Raw genomic sequence first — 23638 nt, 5'->3', positions numbered from 1 at the left:
CATGAACATTGAGCGGAATAAAAAATGGACGAATAAGGATTATCGCCGCCGGGACCATCTATTTTAAGTCCCTGAATACGCCCAAACCTTGCGAAAGAGCGCTTGGGATTTTTGTTTTTGTAAAATTCCATTCAAATAGGTAACGTTCCAGTTCCAAATAAGGGCAATGTTGTAATAGGTTCCCATTCTTCACGGGGCGGTCCATGAAAAACAACAACACATACCCTTGTTTTTGAATGTCACAAAATTTACGGTTAGCAATTAGTTGTTACATTTTTGGGGACATACTTTTAATTACATTTCCACATTTCACTGCGCACCCTCGGAAAGAACGGTATCGTAGGATGGTGGCCCGATTTACATTGACGTCATCCGCAAACCAACTCGATTCGAACAGCGATCGCTCCCAGGATATCCAAAGAATTCCAAAGACCACATTGTTGCCTTTCTCTCTTTCTCTCTCTCCCTCCCGTCGGCGAACCGAACCCGGTCGAAGCTAATGTAACAGCCGTAAAATGTCATACAACTTCGATGGCATCTGTCGAAAGCCGCTGGCACCGCGACAAGGCTTCTTCGTCTTGGGCAGAGCGGGAGAGAGACCACCCGAGACTCGGGGCACGGGGTTCCACGTTTCAAATCGAATGCTAATCGCCGCCGACGACTGCTGGCTGGCTCTGCTGTGACAGACCCTCGCTTCGGGCACTGCCATTGCTGGGGGACTGATCCCGCCAGCATCGGGAAAATCTGTGGGATTTGTTTCCGAAAGTGGAAAGGTTCTGAAACAAATCCATTAGTTATTTGATTCACGTCACGACAGGTGGTGCACGACAGCGATTCGGAGGCGATTAAAAATAAATTGATATTCTATCTCACCGACTGTCGGTCTGCGTTTAACGTTCTACGCACGAAACGGCCGCCTGGCCGCTCCACTCTGCATTATGTTGCGCCGTTGCGCGTCTTTCGAAAGCTCGACGGTTCTTGGCAAGCAAACAACAAGAGCACCAACCCGCAGCATCCCGACTACGACGGTGGACAGTTTTTTACATGGCCGAGGTTTAAGAACGGGGAGTGGAATTTTCGTGTGTTCTGATTATGTCAGAATATTTTCAAAGTTGGCGGATTGGAAGGATTGTTTAATGCCACACCATTTCGGAACGGCCAATGCGATGAAGACGAATCTTTTAAGACGTGCGAAGATGTCCCCGAAACGCTGCTCGGGCATAAAAGAGCATTGACATCTGCCAACATCGTGTAGAACTACACGTCCTACGAGTTACACGTCAGTTGGGACACATTTCCCGTGTTTCATCGCCAAAAACCATTTCCTTGTTGAAACGTGATGCGAATGTTTTTCGAGTCGACGAATTGTACGTTTTTTATTGTTTCTGATAACTATTCTGCCATAAAAATGAACGTGTTTTTGTCAAATTATTTGTTTAAAAAATCGAGCAAATACCAGGAATACGAATTGTGGAGAAACATGTAGATTTTACATACAAATAGAGAAATGGAATATTTTGTGTAATAGTCACGTGTCTAACATGTGGAGGCGCCTTAAATCGGCCCAAAAAAACTATGGATTCGGTACAGGAAAAAGTGTTCTAGAATGTCCACACGTTGCACAGCAACTTTGCGTCAACAGCTTTCCATAAAAGGTGTATAATTAATTGAATGTTAGTTGCATAATTAATGCGCGGCCGATGATGATGATGATGGTTTTTACCACCAAACATAAAACATTCATCAATGGCTTCTCACTAGAGCCTTTATCAGCCAGCCCAAAGCCGCGTGTGACGCGGCCGGCTGTAGTGGGTGAAATTAATTGTCTCTCTTCCTATCTCTCTCTCTTTCTCTCGATGACCCATTAACGTGGTACAAAAGAGCAGACAATCGTTTAAGTGTTGCTACATTTGTTCGTTTTTTATCCACAACCCGATAGAGGTATGTTTGCCGAGTGAGCTGGACTCGGACGCGGGTCTTCTTTCCATAAAATTTCCTGCCACAAACGACCAGGCAACCCAGGATTCACTTCCGGGCCCGGGCCCGGCTGGCCCGGAAGACCGGAGCGCAACGCAATGAAATTTAAACTGTACCGGCCCCCATTTATGCTGGCAAAGGTTTGTGGTCCCTTTTTTCGGTCGGGCTGTTGGTGGTGGACGGTTGGTGGTATACGGTTGGCCACAAGCGCGCGAAACCGAATGCATTCGGAGTCGGCTCATAATCACCTCTCCCGACGGCGCAGGAAGAAGTAGCACACTTTGCGGTGCACGGGGCTGCTGCTGCAGCGTTCGGTTTCGACGCAATCGGATCGGGTGTTCTGTATGTTCGTTAATTGTACAGTTTAATGCAATAATAATTCCGGCTCGAATCCGTTCGGCCGCCGGCGGCCGGAAATTGAAGTTCTAACCGTGAAGAAGCCAATGGGATGCACACTGGCTACTAGCGTGCGGCAGCGGCAAAATAGGTAGCCCATCCTCTCTCGGTGCAGGACGACCTCGGCACAAGGATTCGGTCGTTAAATTAACCAGAACCGTGGCAACCGCGACGGTTGCACTGGGCGCGGCTTTGGTGACATGCTCTCGGGCCAGACCGCCGTTTGTTCGCTGTTCGTTTGTCTGGCAAGACACGGTGTGAGTGAAAAACTCATCATCATCATCATCATCATTATGATCGTGATCATTATGATCAGCATCATCAACGGCCATTCGCCCACTCGCACTCACAGGAGCCCCAGGTAGATGGTTCTCCTGAACGGGACCAACGAGAAAAAAAGCTGAAAGCATGCTCGCTACGTACGCGTTCCAGGTACGAGAGTGGACCGGACAAGACCACATTATGATGAGCGCCGGACTGTGGCCGCGGTCGTGTGTGTTCATAATCGGTTTTTCTCCGCCACTCCTGGACCCCGGGGCGTCGGCCGAATGGTCGGCATGCTGCTCCAGTACGCTTTGTCGTCGTCGGCATTCCGGCGCAGGTCAAACGACCGCGGGGTGACGACACGTGTGCGGGGGGATGATGTTGCCAGTGGGAGGCAAGCATGCCTGAGGCTCATAAATTATCCCACGACCACACATACACTCTTTCCCGGTATGAGACTGACGCCCACACGCCGGTGACAGTTTTTCATTTCTTAAGCACATATTGAACCTCGCACACGTTCGACGCAACGTCGTTCGAAGAACTGTCATATTTAGTTTTAGCCGCTCGAAAAGCGAACGGAATGGCGTTCAGCGGTTTGAAGTGGGTCAATGTTACGTGACACATCTTCCAGCTTTAGGCGGCTTTCGTTTTATTAGAATGGCGAATGTCTAAAAAGATGTTACAATGGCCAAACGAACGCTTCTTTTGCTGAAAAAGTGACACATTCTTGGGCCCTGAAATACCGGCTTAGGCATATTAAAAATTTATTCTACAAAGTCGGCTTTGTGTAGTTAAATAGTTCATTTAGTAGCTTTCCTGTATTTCAGTTTACAAGTTCACAAACAAGACTACTGTTTGATTGATTGAGTATTGGTCCTTAATTTGAATAACAATTAATCCATCGTGTAATAGTAGACGATCATTTTATAAATTTATCGTATTTCGTTAAAGCTTGAGCCTTATGTCGTGTCCGTGCCATTTATACATCAGACTCTTCCCTTATCGGACCACGTAGTAATTCCTGTTAACAATAGAGAATCATTAAAAGGTTCAATACATTTTGGATCTCTTTTTGCATCTGATTTGCCGAAGGTAGTTAGCTGTCACTGAGCGTTTGAGAAAATGTTACACAACGAGCTGCATCGCAATTACCGGAACACGGTGGCGTGTCCTTGCTGTGGAAAACACCGCCCACCGAGAGGGAACGTGAACGGGAAGGTACTGCCGGAAGGTAATGACGGTGCTAAGTCTGTCCCGCAGCGACGGTTTCTAATGGCCGTCGGCAAGAAGCGCCTCTGAAGGGGCTAGGCTTTTCAAGAGCTGAAAAATTGCTGCCATCGTGCGCTCTCGGTTTCTCGGTTCCTGAAGTCCCTCGGTGACCGTAGCGCGCATAACGACAAGGCACCGAACGAGCATAAAGCACCACCCGGCCGGCCGTGTTGGTGACGGTCGAAATGAGCAATACAAAGAGGAAGGAAAACCAACACAGTTTCCGCAAAACATCGGCCGTTGTGAAAAACGAAATCTTTTAAGTGTATCCGTGCGGTCCTGGGACCGTGCCAGCGCCGACCCCACAGTCACGCTTCTTTGCCACCGCCGACGAGGAATAATCATTTGCGCTAATTACAAAGCCTACACACACCTTCCTTCTAGGGACTTCAGTTCCTTCCTGCCCCGAAGGGAGCGTAGCGGTGAACGATTTCTTATATTGACGAATTCTTATCTCGCTTCGGAAGCTTTGAATAAATTCGGATTCAGCTAGCGATGCGAAAAGCTACACCGACGTCGATGATGATGGTAGGTCTGTTCGGTGGGTGTCGCGGGAAAAGAGAAGCCCCGCTTAAAGCCACTGAAATGGAAAGAACCACTGTTCCGAGAAAGAACCTTCCAGTGACGGACACTCCAACGAACTGTGTCTGATTGTGATGGACTCGCCGGGGAATAACGCCGGGGTGGCTCTGCCGGGACGGATCTCTTCCCGCCTAACCCTATCTGCCCGATAGAAGGTAGAAGTTTTCTTATCTTAGCCACCAGCCACCAGGCGTCCACTCGCGCGCGCATAGCAACAGCTCCGGTACGATGTGCTCGATGAAGTTAAGTGGAAAACCGAAAAAAACGGACCAGCCAAAGGAAGTTTTGGCGAAACGAGCAAAAAAGAAAGGCATGGTTATCTGCAGGAGGACGGAAAACGTGACTGTCAAATAGAAAGTGGCGACGGGAAAAGCCTCCTCCGGAAAGTAATTTCCTTCGCACCGTTTACCCGCAACAGAGCGGTTTGATATATGACCATCAAGTCGGTGTAGTTGACACTCCGAGACCGAGAAATATAGCAATGGCGACGGCTGACGAGCTGACACTCTCGAGGGCGCCCGGCCCAAGAACGACACCATCACTTTCTTCTCCGACGACGGGATAACGCGCGAACCGAGACGAGCTCAGGTTCGTTATGGCTGACCAAAGGCTGCAGAATGGAGTACACCGTGGCGAGTGATGACGTTGCTGGCAAGATTTTCCTATGGGGAAATAACAACAATCAAGACTAGGACACCTACCTGGAACGGTATCTCCTTGTTCTTTTTAATTATGTGGAATCCACAAATTTTCGATTCATCAACCTTGATCAGTGGCGTAATCTCGACGAACGTTTCGTTCTCTTTTATCAAACCGTGGTACGACGTCTCCAGGACACGTTCTGCAATAGGAAACAGATGAAAGGTACACGCGTTAGAACACAGGCTTGGTTAATTAACGTAGTGGCGATACAGCAGCATCCTGCAAACATGCAAACACACACCCACAAACTCGGCACATCAAAACCACTCCCCGAAGTCAATTTGATTGGCACGGGTCTTGATCTGCTTTGATTTTGATTTATTGCGCCCGAAACACGCTGGATGAGCTTCACGCGGTGCTGTAAGTCGTTAAAAACACGCACAGGTCTGTAAGCGATTGGTGGGCAGCCCGACAGAAGTTTATGAATAATTTTCCGTGCCCAACAGACAGCGAACTTTGAACGCACAGGACGAGGTGATGGCGAACTCGAAAAAAAACACCTTAATCCTACACCAGCAGCTAGCGGCCCTCATTAACGTTTACGGCCCTGTGGCCATTATCGATCGGTAGTTTGCTAGGGCCACTGTCGCGTCCTAATTATCAATGTTGGTACTCTTTGTCTGGTGAATTTTCCATTAGTTATCACTACTAATTCAAAACTTTTCGTTATTTAATAGCAGTTAGATTGAGCCTTGTTTGAGGAATGCAGCACCCAGCACACAAATAGGTATGGTCCCTGGCGATCGTTGGGGGGTGAAAGCCATCAAAAATAGCACTCCATTCGATGACAAATTTACCAAACAAATGTGTTATGCAAATGTAAACACGCGAGCGAGGCGCATGACGTAAAGTACCGTGATGTTGTACGATCGGAACCCAAATAGTGGCCGAGGCACAACACGCAAACCGATGATACGTTCCGTGTGCTAACGAAGCGCGTAACATTAAATTTAGTTTCCCCATTGTCGAGGTGGAACAACTTTATGGACGCCAGCTCCCGACGACTTCCCGGTAGATTCCGTAGATCCGCCGGGCGACTTTTCCCCGTTTGCTAAGCTATTGATCCCAAATTAGTCCATTCCGGCGGTGACTCTCCGGCAGGTAGCTCGGGCCGCCGGAAGCTGATGAGTTCAGCGGTTTATTTCCGTAACGCCGTTACGAACCTGGTGTGCACGCTCCCGATGGTAACAAATATTTTCTCAGTGTAATTGGAGGCACCACGGAGCTGTTACGGGGAGAGAGGACCTAACCGTGTGCACGAGTGCACAGTACGATGGTCACAGAGTCAACAAACAGCTCGGTGCTCGGTGGCTCAGGCAACCGCCCGGTTGTTGGTTGTTGGGATCACATTTCATCTAAGGTTGTGCGCTGCAGCACCGGGCTTCGCTGCGGTCGCCGACGCCAAACGTATCATATTTGTGCAACGTGTTCAAATGTATTTGTCCTCGGCGATTATGATTGCAGCCGATGATGCCGGATCGAACGTGCCCCGCTTGCAGCTTTCCGGTGCTTCATTGAATGTATTATTATAATTCACGCGCAGCCAAACGTAAAATAAATAAAAGTTTAGGAATTTTCATCAATTGGCAACCGCGATCACTCACCTTTGCACTTGATCCCACCCAAAACAACTTTATTCACTGATCAAATGGGTTCAGCTTTAAGAAAATGACGGCGTCAAACGGAACCAACATGGCTTCGCTTCGAAGCCCCGCGAGGGATCGCGTTCGATTTATAGCACAAAAAGCAACGTATAAATCAATCAAACAAATAAAACACAACATAAATCCTTGGCAAACGAAGCTTAACTTGCATTTTCCCAATCACGTTCCAGCGGCACTTCTCGCCTTTCGCCCGGCGCCGGAAGCGACCCGGAGGGATCAGTGCGAAACGCAACCAAGACCTTTGCCTCTTATCGTTCGCCGCTGGAGCGAAAGGACTCTCGCATCGGATTCCGGTGCTGGTGCTGGACCGTGAAACGATTCCGTGCACGATTGGAACGAAAAATAAATGGCCAAATCTAGAGTCTGGCTTCCCAAAGCTCCCACCGAACGTGTGTGTTGTTGAGGAAAAAAAAATGATAGAAATCCTGGAAAGCTATAGCTCATGATTACTATCAATCACTTGGGTGCCACCTTCCTTTCGCGCGGCTTCATCATGATCGGCGGACGGCATCACATTGCGGTAAGCATATAATTGCATCGGGCCGTATGTAGTTCGCGTGTCTGGGTTTTACATACATTTCCAGCACTGCCCTTCAAATAGTGGGGTCCTTTTGTGGCATCTCGTTCGCTTTGGACCCACCCGGCGCGCATTAGGGTTCAGTTCACTTCGGCACGACTTGGTTGCCGGGGGGCTAAAGAGAACGAAATATTGTCCGGACACCGGAGTCAGTAATTGGAGCCGCTTTCGGAAGCAGAAAATGACACGTTTCTTTCGCACTCCAAAGTGGGTCCTTTATCTGGGAATTAAAACAGATTACGTGCCAGAGCACAGCTTGAGTGGTATGGCCAGGAGCAAGCATGGTCCCCGGAGTCCACGCGGGGTTTGCACCGTCTGCAAATCGAATCGAAAAGCGATCCACAAGCGATTCTCCCGCCCCGGGCGCCCAGTTTGGTTTCCTGCCACAGCTTGGCTTCCCGCCTGAGCCAGGCACATATGGGCTGCCCTTCTCGGACACTCAGACCCATACGTCGGTGGTTCACATAACGTGCACGATCGAATAAAACCCTCAGCTTAGCACCTTCTTAAACGGCAAACACGCTGATGTTTATTTTCTAGCGGTTCACACCCCGCGCCGGCCAGCGCCCTTTGCCCCAGACGGTGGTGTAGACGTGGTTCCGTCTTTATTACTCTGCCCCGCACCATCAGCGAAAGGAAGGTTCTCGGGCACGGCTGACTGACCCCAGCTGCAAGGTGTCGACGTACCGTTGGCAGTTGCCGAAGTCACCGCCCAACAGCCGCACAAGTGCTGAAAAGTTGCCACCCGACCCGACACCAACGTCAGCCGCCGAGAAGCGAAATAAAAAGTCGCAGCTGATGACAACGGCCTGGTTCTTTTTTCCTTGCGATCGTTGCCGGCCGGTGCTGCGCGCGGGTGTGTTTCGTGGCGTGTTCACATGGTTTATTTTGAAAAAAAAAAACGGTAAAAAGAAAACAGATGCAACTCCCATTCACGGAAAAGCGTGCGTCAGTCATACCGGTGAGCGACTCGATTGTGGAACACTATTAGCACTGTTGGACAATTCCATTCTGATCAATGAACTTCTAACAGATTTCTTTTTTCCCAACCTAATGATATAAACGCAATAGAATGTCTCCATCATTGTTACTTTCAGGATAACAGCTGCACCGACTCGCGCGCATGTGGAAGAAGAAAAATGTAATGGCCTAAATGATGATGATGAAATTCAGAATGAAAGAGTTGATAAAAATAGGACACTGTCCGTTGTTATTGATAAAGTATATAAATAATCAGATGACACGCTTCGAGCCAGTCGCGTGAAGCTAGAGTTCGTGTCCCTCACTGTGTTCCACATTTTTGAAACCCCAAACTGTAAAGAAACTCCATTGCAGTGAACTCCACGCGACCATCGTTCATCCGCTGACGGAGGGTTTTTGGAGGCTAAAAACATTTCCAAAAAAAAGCCCTCCCGCGGCCAGCGACGGCTATCAATCTCTTCTGCGGGACAGCTCCAACCAACAACGACCAGCGTCGACGACGGCAGCGTCGGATGAACAGTGTAAACTCGAAACATCCGCCTGCTGCCCAAAAATAAATAATCGGGCCACGCGCGCAACCACCAAACGGCCACCGTCGATCCGGCCGATACACTTTGGCGCGGGAAAGAATTGAAAAAGGAAAAGCAGAGCAGCGTGACGCGTGGAAAAAGGAAAAACTCGCCCCAAACATAAATCCTGATGACCGGCCGCCGATGCAACGTGGCCGCCGGAGTCGCGATGAAAAGCGTCACCAAAACGGTTCATTTGAACCCATCACGAATGCGTGTGTTCGTGTGGGTGTTGGAGAATTGGAAAAGAAACTGAAAAAAACTGTTACCGGAACGAAAAGACAACAAACGTCAGGCTGCAGAGAAAACACATCTTCTATGATGGGGAACCGCGGTCGTCGGAACTTATTTTGGGAGGCAGTGGCCCGCAGCAGCGAACGCATCCGAAGCCGGGAGAGGGTTCGGCGCTATGATTCAGACCCCAGGATTTTCGAGGGAAGAAACAGCGAATATAGCGCCCCATCGTTCGATCAAAACTCGAAAAGGTGGAAAGAATGCGCTCGGTCAAGAGTGGGACTCAGAAACCGGGAATTAAGTCGGCGTCGAGACATTCGTTTTTTTAATGACCCCGTACGAAACACGTCACCTCGAGGCCGACTTTAGTCACTTTTTGTCGAGATTCGAAAGGGCGGTATAAATCAATCCGCAGAGAATGATTGTGGTCTCGAGTTTTAAGAGAGTATTTAGTGTGAGTGTAAAATTAGAAAAGAAATAAATGATGTCACCTGTGACATTTGTTGATTTCGAACAATTAATTTAAAAGTCGCCTAATTAAGTGCAGTTTTGGTGGCAGGACGATAGTTTGTCGATATAATTAGTTTGAACATTCTATCTGTAATAGTTGAGTAGTATAATATTTAAACACCAGCAATGTAGCATTTGAACAATAAATAAATAAATGTTGTCCTTAAATAAATGTTTTAGATTTATAGCCAAGCCAATTTTTTTAAATTATCGAAAGAACTGACTGAATGCACATTTATTTATTCTACTTCACACCTCTGGCGACTAAATTAACTTAAACACTACGCATCGCGGAAGACGATGGCGTTTTCTTCGACGTTCGAGGGTCTTATCCTGGCTCCACTTGGTTTTGTGGGGTATTGTTTGCCTTGCTATTGGTTCACCTGTCTGCCTACCTATCATTGATGCTGTTCTTGTTTGTGATCTATTCTTGGCCTATTGATTGATGGTTGGTAATTTGATTCTATTTGCCCTTGGTGTGCGCTCGGTCAATAAACATCACTTTTCCTGCTGAGAGTGGTTGTTTATAAATGTTTATTTTTCTCAAAGAAAAACAAGTCTCCAAAACCCCCAAAAATAAACCACCATAAATGTTACTTCGACAAATCAAACCATAGTCCATTACCTTCTCGTTCTGAACTATGAAAATTATCGTTGTGTTCGGTTTCGAACGCAATCGACAGATTTTAGGCGAGAAGCGATAGGATCCGATTCCTTCTCTTTACATTCTGTTACTTTACGTCTTAAAGTGGAAGCTCAGCATCAAAAATATAAACTGGTAAAATATGTGTCCATCGGCGACACAGGACTGCGGTCGGACCGGACAGAAACAAACGATGATGATGCTCCTCTTGATAGCATTTATTCAAATCAGTTTTCGCCCGCTTTGCATTAGAGCCTGGTCTAGTGCGCGGGTGATGAATAATAAAACGCTCTGTAAAACATGATAACATCGAGTAAATGCAGTTTTCGCTTCTTATGCTCTCTCTCTTTCTCTCGACATCATCTCGGAACGTCACAATCGAAGTCCGCCTTTGGTGCAAGGCGTTTGACACAACCTCCCCGAATCTAGGCTAATTGTCGGTTCGGTGTCGCGGTCACGGTTCACCTTGGGTTACAGGACGAGGATCCTTGAAGGGAGACCCATGCCTAAGGCCGGTGCTACCGGCAGAAGACGTCGTTACGGCTGCGCTGGATCGTAAAACGTCATGTTCAGTGCGCGGGTCTGCGTCATCGACACTCCCCTTCTCATCAGCGCTCGAGCGGCGGCTTCAAAACGGCCACTCGAGCGTGTACTAAATTGTGGTATGTGTGTGGTTCCCCACCGCTGGAGAAAAACAACAACAAAAAACACGCAGGAAGGCTACGGTCCTCCAGCTAGCTCTTCTGCTGCTGCTGCGCTGGTCTTACGCAATCGTTTTACGTGCATAATCCCCCGTTTAATGCTTTGCATAAATTGTGTCACTCCTCTTCCGGTAAGATGTGTCTGTGTCTGTGTGTGTCGCGAAAGGACACCACACAAAAAGGAACGGTTTGCTGCGGGCTTGGCAAGGACACTAGCCACGTGTAAGCCGGGGCATGAGTTGAGTGTGTTTGCTGAACCGTCAAGTGGTCAACTACTCAAAAATATTACAACTCCAGGACACGCTCCGAGTACTTTCCTCAGCCGCAGAAAACTTTTCAATTCATCATTCCTTATTTGGTGGCACGAAATGTGGCGCATAAAGACGGTCTGAACTCGAAACTGGGTCGCAAGTGCGCAAAGAGCTAGAGAGGAAGTAGACTAAACCGGTACAAATTAGTGCACCCAACGCACTTGACTCCACCATGGGTATAGGAACGAAGAAAGTTCTTTCGTGGGAAGATAATTTTCAAGCGCCACAGATCTTGCCAAACAGCGCCGGGAATTCCGCCCGCGCTTTGCGGGAACATTTTTGCGAAAATTAAAGCGAACAGAAAAATACCGGAAAGCAAATGCCACGCGCAACTCTTGGCAAACTACTGGCGGGCGGCACCGAGTCGTCTCGGAGACATTTTTCTTTGCTTTCCCGAACAATTGAGCCACCCATCGTCAGACCCTGATTTTTAAAGCAACTTTTTGTTGGCCCTCTGGTGCTTGGCGGCCCTTAAGTGGAACATAAAAGGGAAAACGAATTTCCCGCAGAACCCCGGAAGGCAAATTTAACACGCAGCAGCAGCAGCAGCAGCAAGCGCATCCACTTCCGGCATCGGAGCCGGAAGCCTAGGTGACCCTTGGAGGATTCTTTTTAACCTCTTCCGCGAGCAAACAACCAAACACACTGGTCGCTGTGCTCCTTGAACGGTTGCCGCCAGCCTTCTTACGCTTTGAACATCTTTTTGGTGCATACAGTAGCGGTCAAATGTAAACGGGCAGAGGGTAAGGTAGCAATTGCGAGCCCAATAAGTCCCCGCAAACCGAAACTCAAAAATATTCGGGAGCCTTTTGGGCGTTTCAGCCGTATGCGTTTCTGTTTCGGTTATTGTTAATTTTTTTTCAATTTAAGTATAACTATTTTAAATTCTTTTTATTAATGTGCCAAAGTAAAAGATAGTGTCCTGAAACACGCTTTTTTGAAATCCAAAATACAGTCGCTCATTCTATTTTTTTAAACATAACTGTTATAGTGTTACAAAAAACTAATCATTTGCCACAGATGATTATTGAAATCAAACGGACCTGTCACTGCTCCACTACTTTCGGTCGCCAGTGTACATTTTCCAATTTTCTGCATTTTTTTGTTCAAACCGCTGCACAGGTTCCCGTGCTGCGCTGTGAAGAAATGTGACTCACTTCACTCTCTTCGCAGAGTGTCCCTTAATACACTTCCACGAAGGTAATGGCGTTAAATTTGGCTCGATTTTTGCTCGAAACCGAGCGAAAGCTTCGGATCATACCGCCGAAGGGAAGTAGCTGTCAGCTAGCGTCAGCAAAAGTTCTCTAGCACGCCACACTCGGTGGGCATCCTCGTTGGGGCGACGGCGCACATCACATAAAACGGAATGACAGTGTTACGGCTACTGTTTTATATTATGTCAATATCGCCCGGGAGCCGTTCGCGGGACCGGCTAAATTATATCTCCACCGGGTTTGGTTGGGTTATATCGCATTATTTGGCGCCAGGATTCCAAGTGCGATCAATAAAAGCGGTGCTCTGCCCGCGAGTTCCGGTTAGAATGCGAAAAATAATGATCCGGTTAGGGAGGGCCGGTAAAAAAAAATGCTTGGTCCTAGCGCTGCCTAGAGAGGAAGCCGGTGATGCAATTTATGTGTCGGCGAATGTTGCTTTCCGGGCGTAATCTTGCTGAAGGAAATGGATGCTTTTTCGCACGTTTCGAAAGTCACGTTCCGTCTCGCTTTCCTTTCCGTTCGTTGCCGCTGCATTAAGACGTTGTGGCCACGTTAAGCAGCACCATTTGCAACGCGTTTTGATGGCTCCCCGGTTGCGCGCTTGACTCTGTTAGCGAGCAGCGTCATGAAGTAATACATTAAGCTTGATACATGTAGCACCGTGCGCTTACATTCTATTTTAGCGTAATTGAATTGCTCTCCAGATTAAACCCATTCGCCGTGAAGGTGAACCTTGCTCAGGGCGATTGCGCCGTCTAAGGCACCGTGCTGCGCGATAACAGAGAACACCACGCTGGCTTAACTGGCTCTTTCGCCTTCGCTCAGTTTGTTTGGGGTGGTTCTTGGCCAACAGTTTAATGCCGGGTGCTGCCGCTGAGAGTTTGCTCGGAGAAGGCGACAGCAATTACCGTACACCGTCGCGTCTAGCGACATACAAAAGTAAACAAACAAACAAACGTGAGACGGCAGCATTTTGCTTTTTTCTTCTTCTTCCAACGCAGAACATTCCCATCTCCGTCGGATGCAGCAGGTTGGTGGCCGTTGTTGTTTTAGACACACACGCCATTCAAGATGCAAACGGTGCTGCAGGCGCCGCCTGCACGAGGCAGCATCTTACGAGAAACGCAGTTTTCCGGAACCAACACCATTGGGTGACACAGTGAGCGCCACGGAACACATCTTCCACTGAAACTATTTTCTTCCACCGGCACCGAGCGCGGCGACGGCGGTGAGCGAAAGAAGATAAATGAGTTTATTATGTAAACAACGTGATTTCGACACACTCTTATCGCGCGCCAAGGAAAGCTTCTTAGTAGCACCAGCAGCCCGACCCGACACACCTTTTCTTTGGCCGATGGGGACCAGCGAACACTCAACCCCTCCGGGGCTGCAGTGCGCAACAGCGCGGCCCGTGAGCCACTAAAAATAAAATGCATCACAAAGTGCATAAAGAGCGCCGGCATCGGATGGTGACACTTTTTCGTGCAACCTTTTCTCTTTTGTGTGGGCATCCATGAGCGCACCGCGTTGGAAAACTCACGGGCACACTTTTCGGTGGCAGCAGGGAAAATAATGCAATGCCCGCGGCGATAAATGAGGCAGCGAAAGATCGTTTTGTTTTGAAAGTAGCCAACGTGCCCACGGGCAGCTAACGATGTAAGAACGGAGACGGTGCTATCGAAGGGAATACCATTAAATTGCAAACTGTTTTAGAAAATGGTAGTCAAGATCGTCAAAGGCAGAGGAAGTCAAGATATTGCGGATATAAAAACATAACGATGATGATCGTTACATTTTAATGCCAATATCAAAATTTATATGCAGTTTTTTTATACTACGAGTATTTACGTAATTTTCAACGGACTCAGAACACCCAGTATATCAAACAATTTTTGTCCTTTGCTCTGCAAAGGATCTCTCTCTCTCTCATGCTGTGGCGATAATTATGAGATTGTCGCACATTTTACCAAGTGTCTTTTGGAGATAGGTAATTTTCTTAACCTTGAAGAACGGACTGTGATTAAAGCATAAAAGAATTATATGGTAAGCATATACTCGAGATCGTGTCTCAGGACATCCTGAACGAATTGGAGCTGTAACGACAGCAGCAGTGGCAATCTGTTTAACTATATCTTTTTTGATAGTATTTTTGAGTAGCGAGAGGAACTAATGTTCTACGCGCCTTACAAATGCTAGGAACAACGTCAAGTACTCTAGCACACGTAGTTCAGTTGGATTTTTCAAGGATTGCCCTCGTGTATTTATCACGTGTACCAATAATAACACACCCAATCGAATCGCTATTTTAGCTTCAACACGACGTTTCCACCGTCTAGCAGCGCCATCCACAGCAAACGACGGACCATTCGATTTATTTCCTTTGCTTATTATCCTTGCAAATCATGCTCCATCAATCAGACGGCTTTATGAGTCTGACATGTAAAAACCATCACCGAAATCGATCGCACAACGCACCCGCGCTATGACCTCTACCTGCAGAGGTCAATTTTGTGGTAAATTTCGTGTATAGCACACGGTGGAAAATAAATTATTTCATTTGCGGTGCTGTGTTTTCTTTACCCAAACCGGGTTGAGCAAAAAAAAACCGGACTAATTTATCGTTCAACCCCGACGTCGGTCGCTCTTACCTTAAGTTGCTGCAGTTTGGGGGGTCCTTATTTGGACCACAAATTTAGCTGTACGCAGAGAGAGCACGCAAACGATTCGCAGGAAATTTGGCCGAACCCCGCTAGCCGCAGTCGGCCAGCAGTGGAGCCATTAGCACGAAACCGCGAAACCCCACGATATGTATCGTCACTGTGCGGCACTGAAGGTCAAACAACGCGCCACCGGCCGGTACAGGGTTTGTTAGAGTTCGAGGCTCGAGTGAGCAGCAGTTTGTACGAACAAAACTATCGATTTTCGCTCTACCTCTGGGGGTCGGTATACCTGCCCAACGGAGGCGCACATTAGGCCGGAAGTTGTGAGAAAATCAACCAAAAAAAACGCAACGCCTTGTACCGAAATAAGTCTCCTTTAGGTGATGAATGTAGCGCGGCTCATTAATGGAATTTTGAAACGCCATAACGGCACGTTTCCGATCTGATGAAGTTCATGGTTCGTCCTTGCTCGCTAACGGTTGGGTAACGTGTCCGTGAGAGCCGGTCGGTGATTGCAAAACAGCAAAAGGACACACCCGGAGCGAGTTCGGTTTTTTTTTTTTTTTTCAAACCGGACCTGTGTCCGGAAAGTTTCGGACATTTCCAAGACCTCTCTCGGAGAGCGGTTCAGTTACTTTCCTATTTTCAAGTGTTTCGAGCAACTTGCTGTGACGCCAACGAGTCACGAGTTTGATGGGAAGAAGGGAAGAACAAACGCCCGTTAGATTATACATACAGTTTCGGCAAATTGCCGCCACGAGTGCCATGCTAATTTAAATGCTAAACGAAAGGATAAGAAAGTTGGACGAAGCCCGCTCCTGCGCCCCGCGGTTGGCCCTTTCGTGCGGTTAGGTTGGCTGACGTCGACGAACGTTGGCGAGAGTGGAAAGCCATTTTGGCCGAGATCTTTCGAAAAAGATAGTCAAACTTTGGCTACTTTTGGGTCACCGTATCCCTGTGCCATGGCCATCAATTCATTGGATCCCGAACAAGAGTCATTCTTTTTCGCTTGCCGGCTCCGGCCGGCTTCCATTTTCGACAGTCTTTCAATAAAAGTACATGAAATGGAAATTCGGCACAACGTGGCGCGGCTGGCGACCAACTTCCAAGTCGTTTGCTGTTGAACGACATGAAATTGAATTTGTTCAAGCACTGCGCGCAGCTTTCCACATTAAGCCCATGGGGTCTCAATTACCGTGCGGACGAAACGTGGAGATAAAACTCGGGAAATTAATTCTCGAGCCATTTAACCAGTAAACGGGACACCCAAACAAGACGGCTCCTCGGACGGGTCGCATAACAGTGGAGGAAATAGCTTTGGAAACAACGCTACGTTGGTGATGAATCCAGCACGAAAATAGTAACAAAACGTTCATTAATAGTTTAATCGATTTTCCTTCATTAAATGTTCGTGGATTTTCTTAAGCATTTGCTGGAAACACTTTTTTATATCGAGTGTTTAAAAAGAAAACTCAAACCGGTCACTTCTAAACAACGCCAGCTCTGCAACGCTGCTGTGCCAGCGAAAGGATAACAAGGGATTGGTCCGATGCTGGTTCCAAATTTAGATCGGCTATCGGGCCGCTATCCTTCGGATACTGCTTCCCAGAGCACGGTGTTATCTACCGGAGTGCCAAGGAGCAATCCCGGGGAAAAACCTATCCAACAAAGTCGCGCGCCGTAAACAAAACGACCAGCAGAAAATGGGGCCCCCTATCGATGGGTGTGTGTCTGTGGGAGATGGAGTGTAACAGCCAATTACAGGTGCTTTTTATGCCACTCCGACACACCGGGCCCGCGCCGAGTGGTGGCGTAAATCGAATTATGTTTCGATTCAATTTACCTTCACGAAACGTGCAGGACGAAGGACGAAGCAAAAGTTCGACCGCCGTCAGCAGGGCGCACCAAATGGACGCGCTTCGCTGCAAGGTCCGTGAAGCGTGCGTCCCCATCATCGCACCGAAGGATCTGCGCGCCTAGCCAACCGACGCGCTGTTACCGTCGTTACAACAGAGATTCCGGGCCCCAGATCAGGATCTCCCTATTCCCCCACACATACACCCGCGCCGGTTCCTTTGATTATCGCTCTTTTTGCGGCACCCAAAGGTAGGCTGCCACCTCTGGGTATAATCCTTGCCGAACGGGGCCGGCCGGCCGGTCTGAGCATGCCAGCATAGCCGACCCACAGCATACGCCTGCCGTTTGAAAACAATTACACAGCACGGTCCCCGCCGGGCAGGGTGAACCGAAAATTAAATTAAATGGGCAAAAATTAAAAACACAGCACCGCAACCAGCGGATTGTTTTCGGGCTCCGCGAGACGCCTTCGTGTTTTAATGGTGGCTGCGATAACGATGGGTTCCCGGAACGCTGGAAAAGAAAGCGGATACAGGAACGCGCGAGGAGCCGTTCTTCACTACATTAATTCCACATTAAATTGGGCTCGGCGGATGTCCTGTCTCACGGTCCCCGTTGCGCCGTAGCATCTGCACACAGTAATCGGTCTGGCGCTCGTAACTCTCCGCGGCTGCGACTTACCTGAAATGAAACAAATGAAACGAACTCATTTTAGAACGAACGTAATCAGCCGTTTTGCCGGTAATTTCGAGAGCCCAACGTTCAAAGGATGAGGCCGTGCGCCATGTGGGATAGCAACCTCTCGGCGCACTAACGAATTGGTTTGATGAACCTATTTGTCTGCTTTCGGCTCGATTGACCGCGCCGATCCGATCACCTTCGTACGCACACAAAGTACGCGGGGTTCGTGAGCCCTGATGATGGTGGATTGAATCAATATTGACAGTCAAACCACACCAGCACTGCTCACTGCTGCTGGAGATGTCCTGCCACACACACACCCGGGAGAGCCGGCCAGGATCCGTGTGTGTCGTCATCGGTCAACAGTGCCGACTGGCGGGCTGCCATCTCCGTTTCGTATCTCCGAGAAGCGTGCTCACAAATATGTGGCCGGTAAACAGAATTGCGGTTAGTTTGTTAGAGAGCTGCCCGCCGGATACGGATGATGAGTGACGTAGCAGCACATCTCCATTTCTCCCCAAACTTTACAGCGGCTGATCCTGGAGGGCTCGCAGGCACCTTGCAGCAAGTGCCAAGAAGTAGCCGACGAGGCGCCCAGTTCTTTGAAACTATGTTGTGATATTTATTCGTTTTAATTGCGCCGGGGAGCCTTGTGGTCATTTCAGGCTCTCGCCATCAGCCCGTGAACTGTTGTGTTGCCTAATGAAGCAGTAAACAGTGGCGCACCGGGGATGGGTCTGCGCGGCCCCACGTATCATGTTCAGCTGTTCGTCCTAATTGGATGCTACAAGAAGGCGCTTCGGAAAGATTTCTTCCTTAAACTTCCTTCTTCTAAAAGTTGGGAGAAGAACTAGTTTAAAAACGAAAATTGTATGGTACACTTTTTTGATGAAGTTAACAGCTTTTCCCAGTTTCGAAAAGTGCGTTTAATCTCTTAAAGGCGTTTAATAAACACTTCCAGTTTTCATTTCGTCACAGTTGATCCAATTAATGGATAAGTTTGGTATGCTTTGGGCAATATTTTTCATCAAATATGTAGGACGTGTTCCCAAAAACCCCGGATCATCTTGGCCGTGGCATGCAAAAAGTACTCACGGTTATTACTACTACCTCGCGGTAGCTACCATCGGCACTACAATATACTCACCGGAAGCGTGTTATATCTTTCTTATCAACCGGAACACGATCAAATCGATCGCTTTGCGAATAACTTTTAACAAAGTAATACCACCACGTGACTCAGCCGTCGAGCACACGCGCCTCGCTGTGATATCGATTGAATAGCAGCATCTCCGTCACACAGGACCGTCTCCTTGGCGAACCTTTCTGCCGAATCATGCAAAGGATCGCCCTGAATCGTGCCGCCCGAGCCTAATAGGACTCCGCGGCCACCCGTCGTTGCGGCTCCGGCGGGTGTGCTCCCAGGAATCATTCAAATTTAACACACAACGGAAACACCTTCCGGTGGATGCTGTTGTTAGGGGTGCGAAAATGGGTAAGAAACGTCACGTGCCTCGCGTAATGGCGTTTGCCAAGGGAACACCACGCGCGCGCCCTACGTGTTTGTTGGGTGGAACCCAACTTTTTTTTCTCTTTTCCGGACAAACATTTTGATTTGCTGTGCTTCGTGGGTCGCGCAGCGGATCGCACGGCGCGCGGTATGTACACGGTGAAAGGATTCCCTAATCGCAAAGGCGCGAGAATGGCGAAGAATCGAATAATTAGGATTACTTGGGCGGGCCTGGGATCTACTTCTTCGAATTAGGGATTCGGCGCAATCGGATAAAGCGAGGGCTTCTTCTCGCTTTAAGGTCTTTAAGCATGGCTGTGGGGCATCTCGAAGACGCTTAAAAGATACGTAGTAGCGAGAAAAAAAGCCGTTGATCCGTTGGAGTGTGATGTTCCGAAGGATCAGACAATAAAGATCGACTGTCAGCCGACGGAGCAAAGCGATGTAACTTGACACAAATGCTCGTGTGACAGTCGCACACTTCACTGTTCCCGTTGCTCTCTTCTACGTGAAGAAATTTCTTCAGTTGGAGCAAAAAAAATGCCTTCTACAACTTGACACTCGGTGTGCCATCTTACACGATTCGCCTATTGGGCAAAGTCACGCTTTAAGGCTTCGTTTTGTGGGGACGACATCTGTTCGGGGAATTCGCGAACATCCCAAACCGAGTGACACTCCTTTGGCGAGACGAGACATGAATCGGCACAGCGAATTGGCCAGCGCAGCGGAAGATTTTTCCTTTTCCATCAATCCCGGTGACACCTTTCAATAAACGCTTTTCCGACCATCAATCATCGCGCGTTCAGTCGTCGAAGCGAAGCTCCATCGACTGGCCTTATCGCGATCAATATTTCCTCGTCACACGGCCGTATTTCGAGGTTTTCGTCCTCTAGCGTATCTCGTTACAACGCCCGATCCGGCGGAGTGTTTGGCGCCCTATTCGGGTTTCGCACGAACGAAACACTCTTCTAGCCTTTCTATATGAACCACGGCCCTCAACCGAACGGCTGGCTCGGCGTGTGGCTCAAGGGATACATCTCAAGTGATGATTCAGACAGCGCACCCATTAATCAACATCGAGACGGTTGGCTGGGATGGCTTCGTGTTGCTGGCGGGTAACTCAAATACTCCCACCGCCTCTGCTGGGTGTGTGTTCTTTCGAGGAGTGGCCACAATCCATGACCGGCACTGACTGCTGAGTAAAGGCGAAACGAACTCTCACGAACGAAGGAGCATCCCACAGAGAACAACTTCATAGAAACTTGCCCAACTAATGCGAACACCGTTTCACGCAGTAATAAATAAGACCAGAGCGATCCGGAGCAGCAAACGAAAAGTTGAAATGAAAAACTAAAAACAATAATACAAAAAAACACACAGACGGCCAGGGCAGGGAAGTGCAAACTTTCGACAGAAAATGATTAAAAAAATACGCAGCAACTTTCAACACACAAAGTGTTTGTCTAGTGAACGGAGCCGCCGGAGGCACTTGAGTCGGGTGAATCTCTCTCTCGCTCCCTGGCTCTGTTTCTCTCAGCTCTGTTTCCTTCTTTCAATGCGAAGTCATAATTTTCAGCTCGCAAGTTTTCGAAGTGAAGCCTTCGGAACCGTCATGGATGTGGTGTGTGTCCTGGGGACGTGGAAACCGTTCGCCCACATGCGCCCGGAAACGTTCAAACTTTAGCTTCCGGTAGGTACCACCGGCTGGCTGGGCACGATGAAATGATGGCTACCGGACGAAGCCCTATCGGTGCATCCCACCGAGAAAGTTGTGCCCCGGGCCCTACACCGAGAACCACCGGCCAGGCCAGGCCAGGCCAACAAAGACAACTCTCTCGGCTCTCGTCGTCTCCGGTTATCTTCGACGACGAACGGGCGAGGTGTATCAGATGAAAACACCAAACTGGAAGTAAAACAAACGAAAGATATCGAACCGTGCGCCATCGTTATGATAGTCGGGCGTCCACCACTTGAGAAGTTGTTTAGTGGGCGACGAAAAAAAACGATAGACACAAGTCGAAAGTAAACATCTTTCCCCGCCGAGGAGTGGAGGGAATTTTCCACGAATGCAACACTGCCACCCGGTACGGCCTAAGAATGTATAATTAACCGTTCCTGCCAGCGCACCATTTGCCTCCAAACATTTGTCTTTCGGGTTTTTCCGGGGGCTTGGGCTTGGTGCAGGTCTCCGAGGACAGACTCAACAAGGACGCGATAGCGAAGTGATAGCGATATTTAAATGGAAAAAAGTGCTAAGACGTGCGATGAAACGAAAATGGTACACTGGAAAAACATTTTCCGACTCGTAAAGTGGTGAAGTTAATTTGAAAAGTTCGTTTCCGTGGCCGCGGACGACGGCGGCGATGGAGGCGACGGCTGTTTTGCCGAAATAAAGTCAACCGAAGCTGATCAAGGGCTTTGACTCCGCGTGGAAGGGATTGAAAAATCGTCCAAACGTTCCCTCGGACGACCCTTTTTACGAAAAGTTAAGCGAATTCTAACGAAGCCTTAAAGTTTTGGGCAATACGAAATATAAAAGACACAGAGAGCATGGTTCAAAATCGTTGCGAGGGCAATATTTTGGTAACAACGGATGGTGTCGCCGAAAAGTGCTTTAATTACATCCGTTTCATCATTTATAATGGCGAATGTTGAGCTCACGAACAAAACATGGGTTAATTGTTAATTTAGTCAACGTTAATTGCTGATTTTTTTTTTTCAACCAACCAAGGTATACTGGTCCATTCAGGGCCAGGGTGACTCAATATTTCGTCCCTAAACAAAACAGGCGAACAGTAACGACTTTGGAGTGATAAAAATTGATTGCCTTTATAAAGTTTATATATTGCGACCTTCGTTTCAGTATTTTCATTTCGACAAATCAAATGAACAACGGGTGCCAAATGTGAAACCAGCGACTGGGAAGGCGTTCTGGAACCATGCCTCGCTGGAATGAGGTGTCCACGATCTCGCAAAACCGCAATGGCGTCGTCCACCGGCGCACCGTATAAATTCAATTGGCAAGCATTACATTCGACCGGAAAATGAACCATTGGCTCTCGGCCTCCGGCTGGCTGGTGAACGGATTGAGATACATACTTTTTACTACCCTTTACGGCACAAAAGTTCGAGGACATTCTTGCCAAACCGGCTACCGGGCCCCGGCCCCGCCAGGAGCGGTGTTGGGGCCGCATTGCAGCAACCCGTTTTTAATATGGCCGTCAACGAGAGAGTTCGTAAAAGACAAAATATTCTTCGCCTCACTCTGATGCCCGACCGCGTCTGATGGGTGGCAGAGGGTTATAAATAAAGGTAGCGGGAGCACCTCCCACTGACCCTGGTTTCCTGTTCTGCAGAGCAATGGCCAACCTTTTCTAGCAAAAAAATGGAAAACAGGCACAGATTCTGTTCCGAATGGTTTTAATCTTCCGGCGGGCGTCACTCGGTGGTGACATCGGTAGGTATACAGGTGGCTGCTGGCGGGTTGGGCCAGCGGAGGGTTGGCTTATTACCGGAGCGAGCGAGGTACGCTCATAAAGAGCAATAAAACATCGGTCCATAAGATCCCCGGGTGAGCGCCTGCTGGAAATGGTTTAGCATGCTTAAAATAGCCTGGATTTGGGGCGCCCGGGTACCGGGAGGACCTTTGGAGCTCAGTCGGTTTCAGTGTCAACGCTGGAACGGCGGCGGTGTCGCCCATCTCACTAATCGGATGATGAAATGTGTATGTGCACAACGTGCTTTTTATGGACGCATCGCACCAAGAACCCCGCCCGAAACGATCCCGGTGGTGGTGAGCAAACCGACAGATTTACATAACTTGCACTCGGGGAGTCGACAGTTTGAACTCACCTGCGAACATGCGGGCTCAACATCGTGACCCCTGTGTACCGGGGAGCGGGGGCTGCCCAGTGGCGCATAAAACTCCCGGAATCAGTGGCGCGCGCGTTTCAGTGAATCAAGTCAAATTAACTGTCCGCTATTTTCGCTCCCGCGCAAGGAGCATCCTGAAGGCGAGACACACGTCCGTCGCAGAGTTGGTACCTCCCCAAAATGAGGATCCGGGTGGACTGCGGCGGATCAACATTTCCCCGAAGAGCAAATGAAAATACGTGAGCAAAATGGCGGACTTCCGTCCGGTGTCGGAGACAGGTAAAGAATCTAGTTCGATAGACACCAAGTCTGCCGCAGCATCCGAGACGCAATACGAAACGCGGACATCGCGAATCGCTGTTCCATGGTGGGCGTTCGTTTTCCTTTCATTCCAACGGTTTTTGATCGATTGTTTTGCTTGGTATGTCGATATGTTTATACTAGTGGCGTTGGTGGATCG

The 23638-nt window shown here is 48.6% G+C and overlaps 1 protein-coding gene across 1 annotated transcript in view; it reads right to left on the bottom strand.

Moving 5' to 3' along the window:
* Nucleotides 1-23638, bottom strand: part of LOC131215821 (calsyntenin-1) — a 68109-nt gene that overhangs the window by 23268 nt on the left and 21203 nt on the right. Inside the window, exon 2 of the mRNA XM_058210217.1 lies at nt 5193-5332. Coding sequence (XP_058066200.1) covers nt 5193-5332 — 140 coding nt within the window. The remainder of the gene's footprint in view (nt 1-5192; nt 5333-23638) is intronic.

This window comes from Anopheles bellator, chromosome 1 (genome assembly GCF_943735745.2).
Source record: "Anopheles bellator chromosome 1, idAnoBellAS_SP24_06.2, whole genome shotgun sequence".
NCBI classification, from domain to species: Eukaryota; Metazoa; Arthropoda; class Insecta; order Diptera; family Culicidae; genus Anopheles; species Anopheles bellator.
Note: the sequence above shows the minus strand (reverse complement) of the source record. Positions and strands in the feature narration are given on the sequence as shown.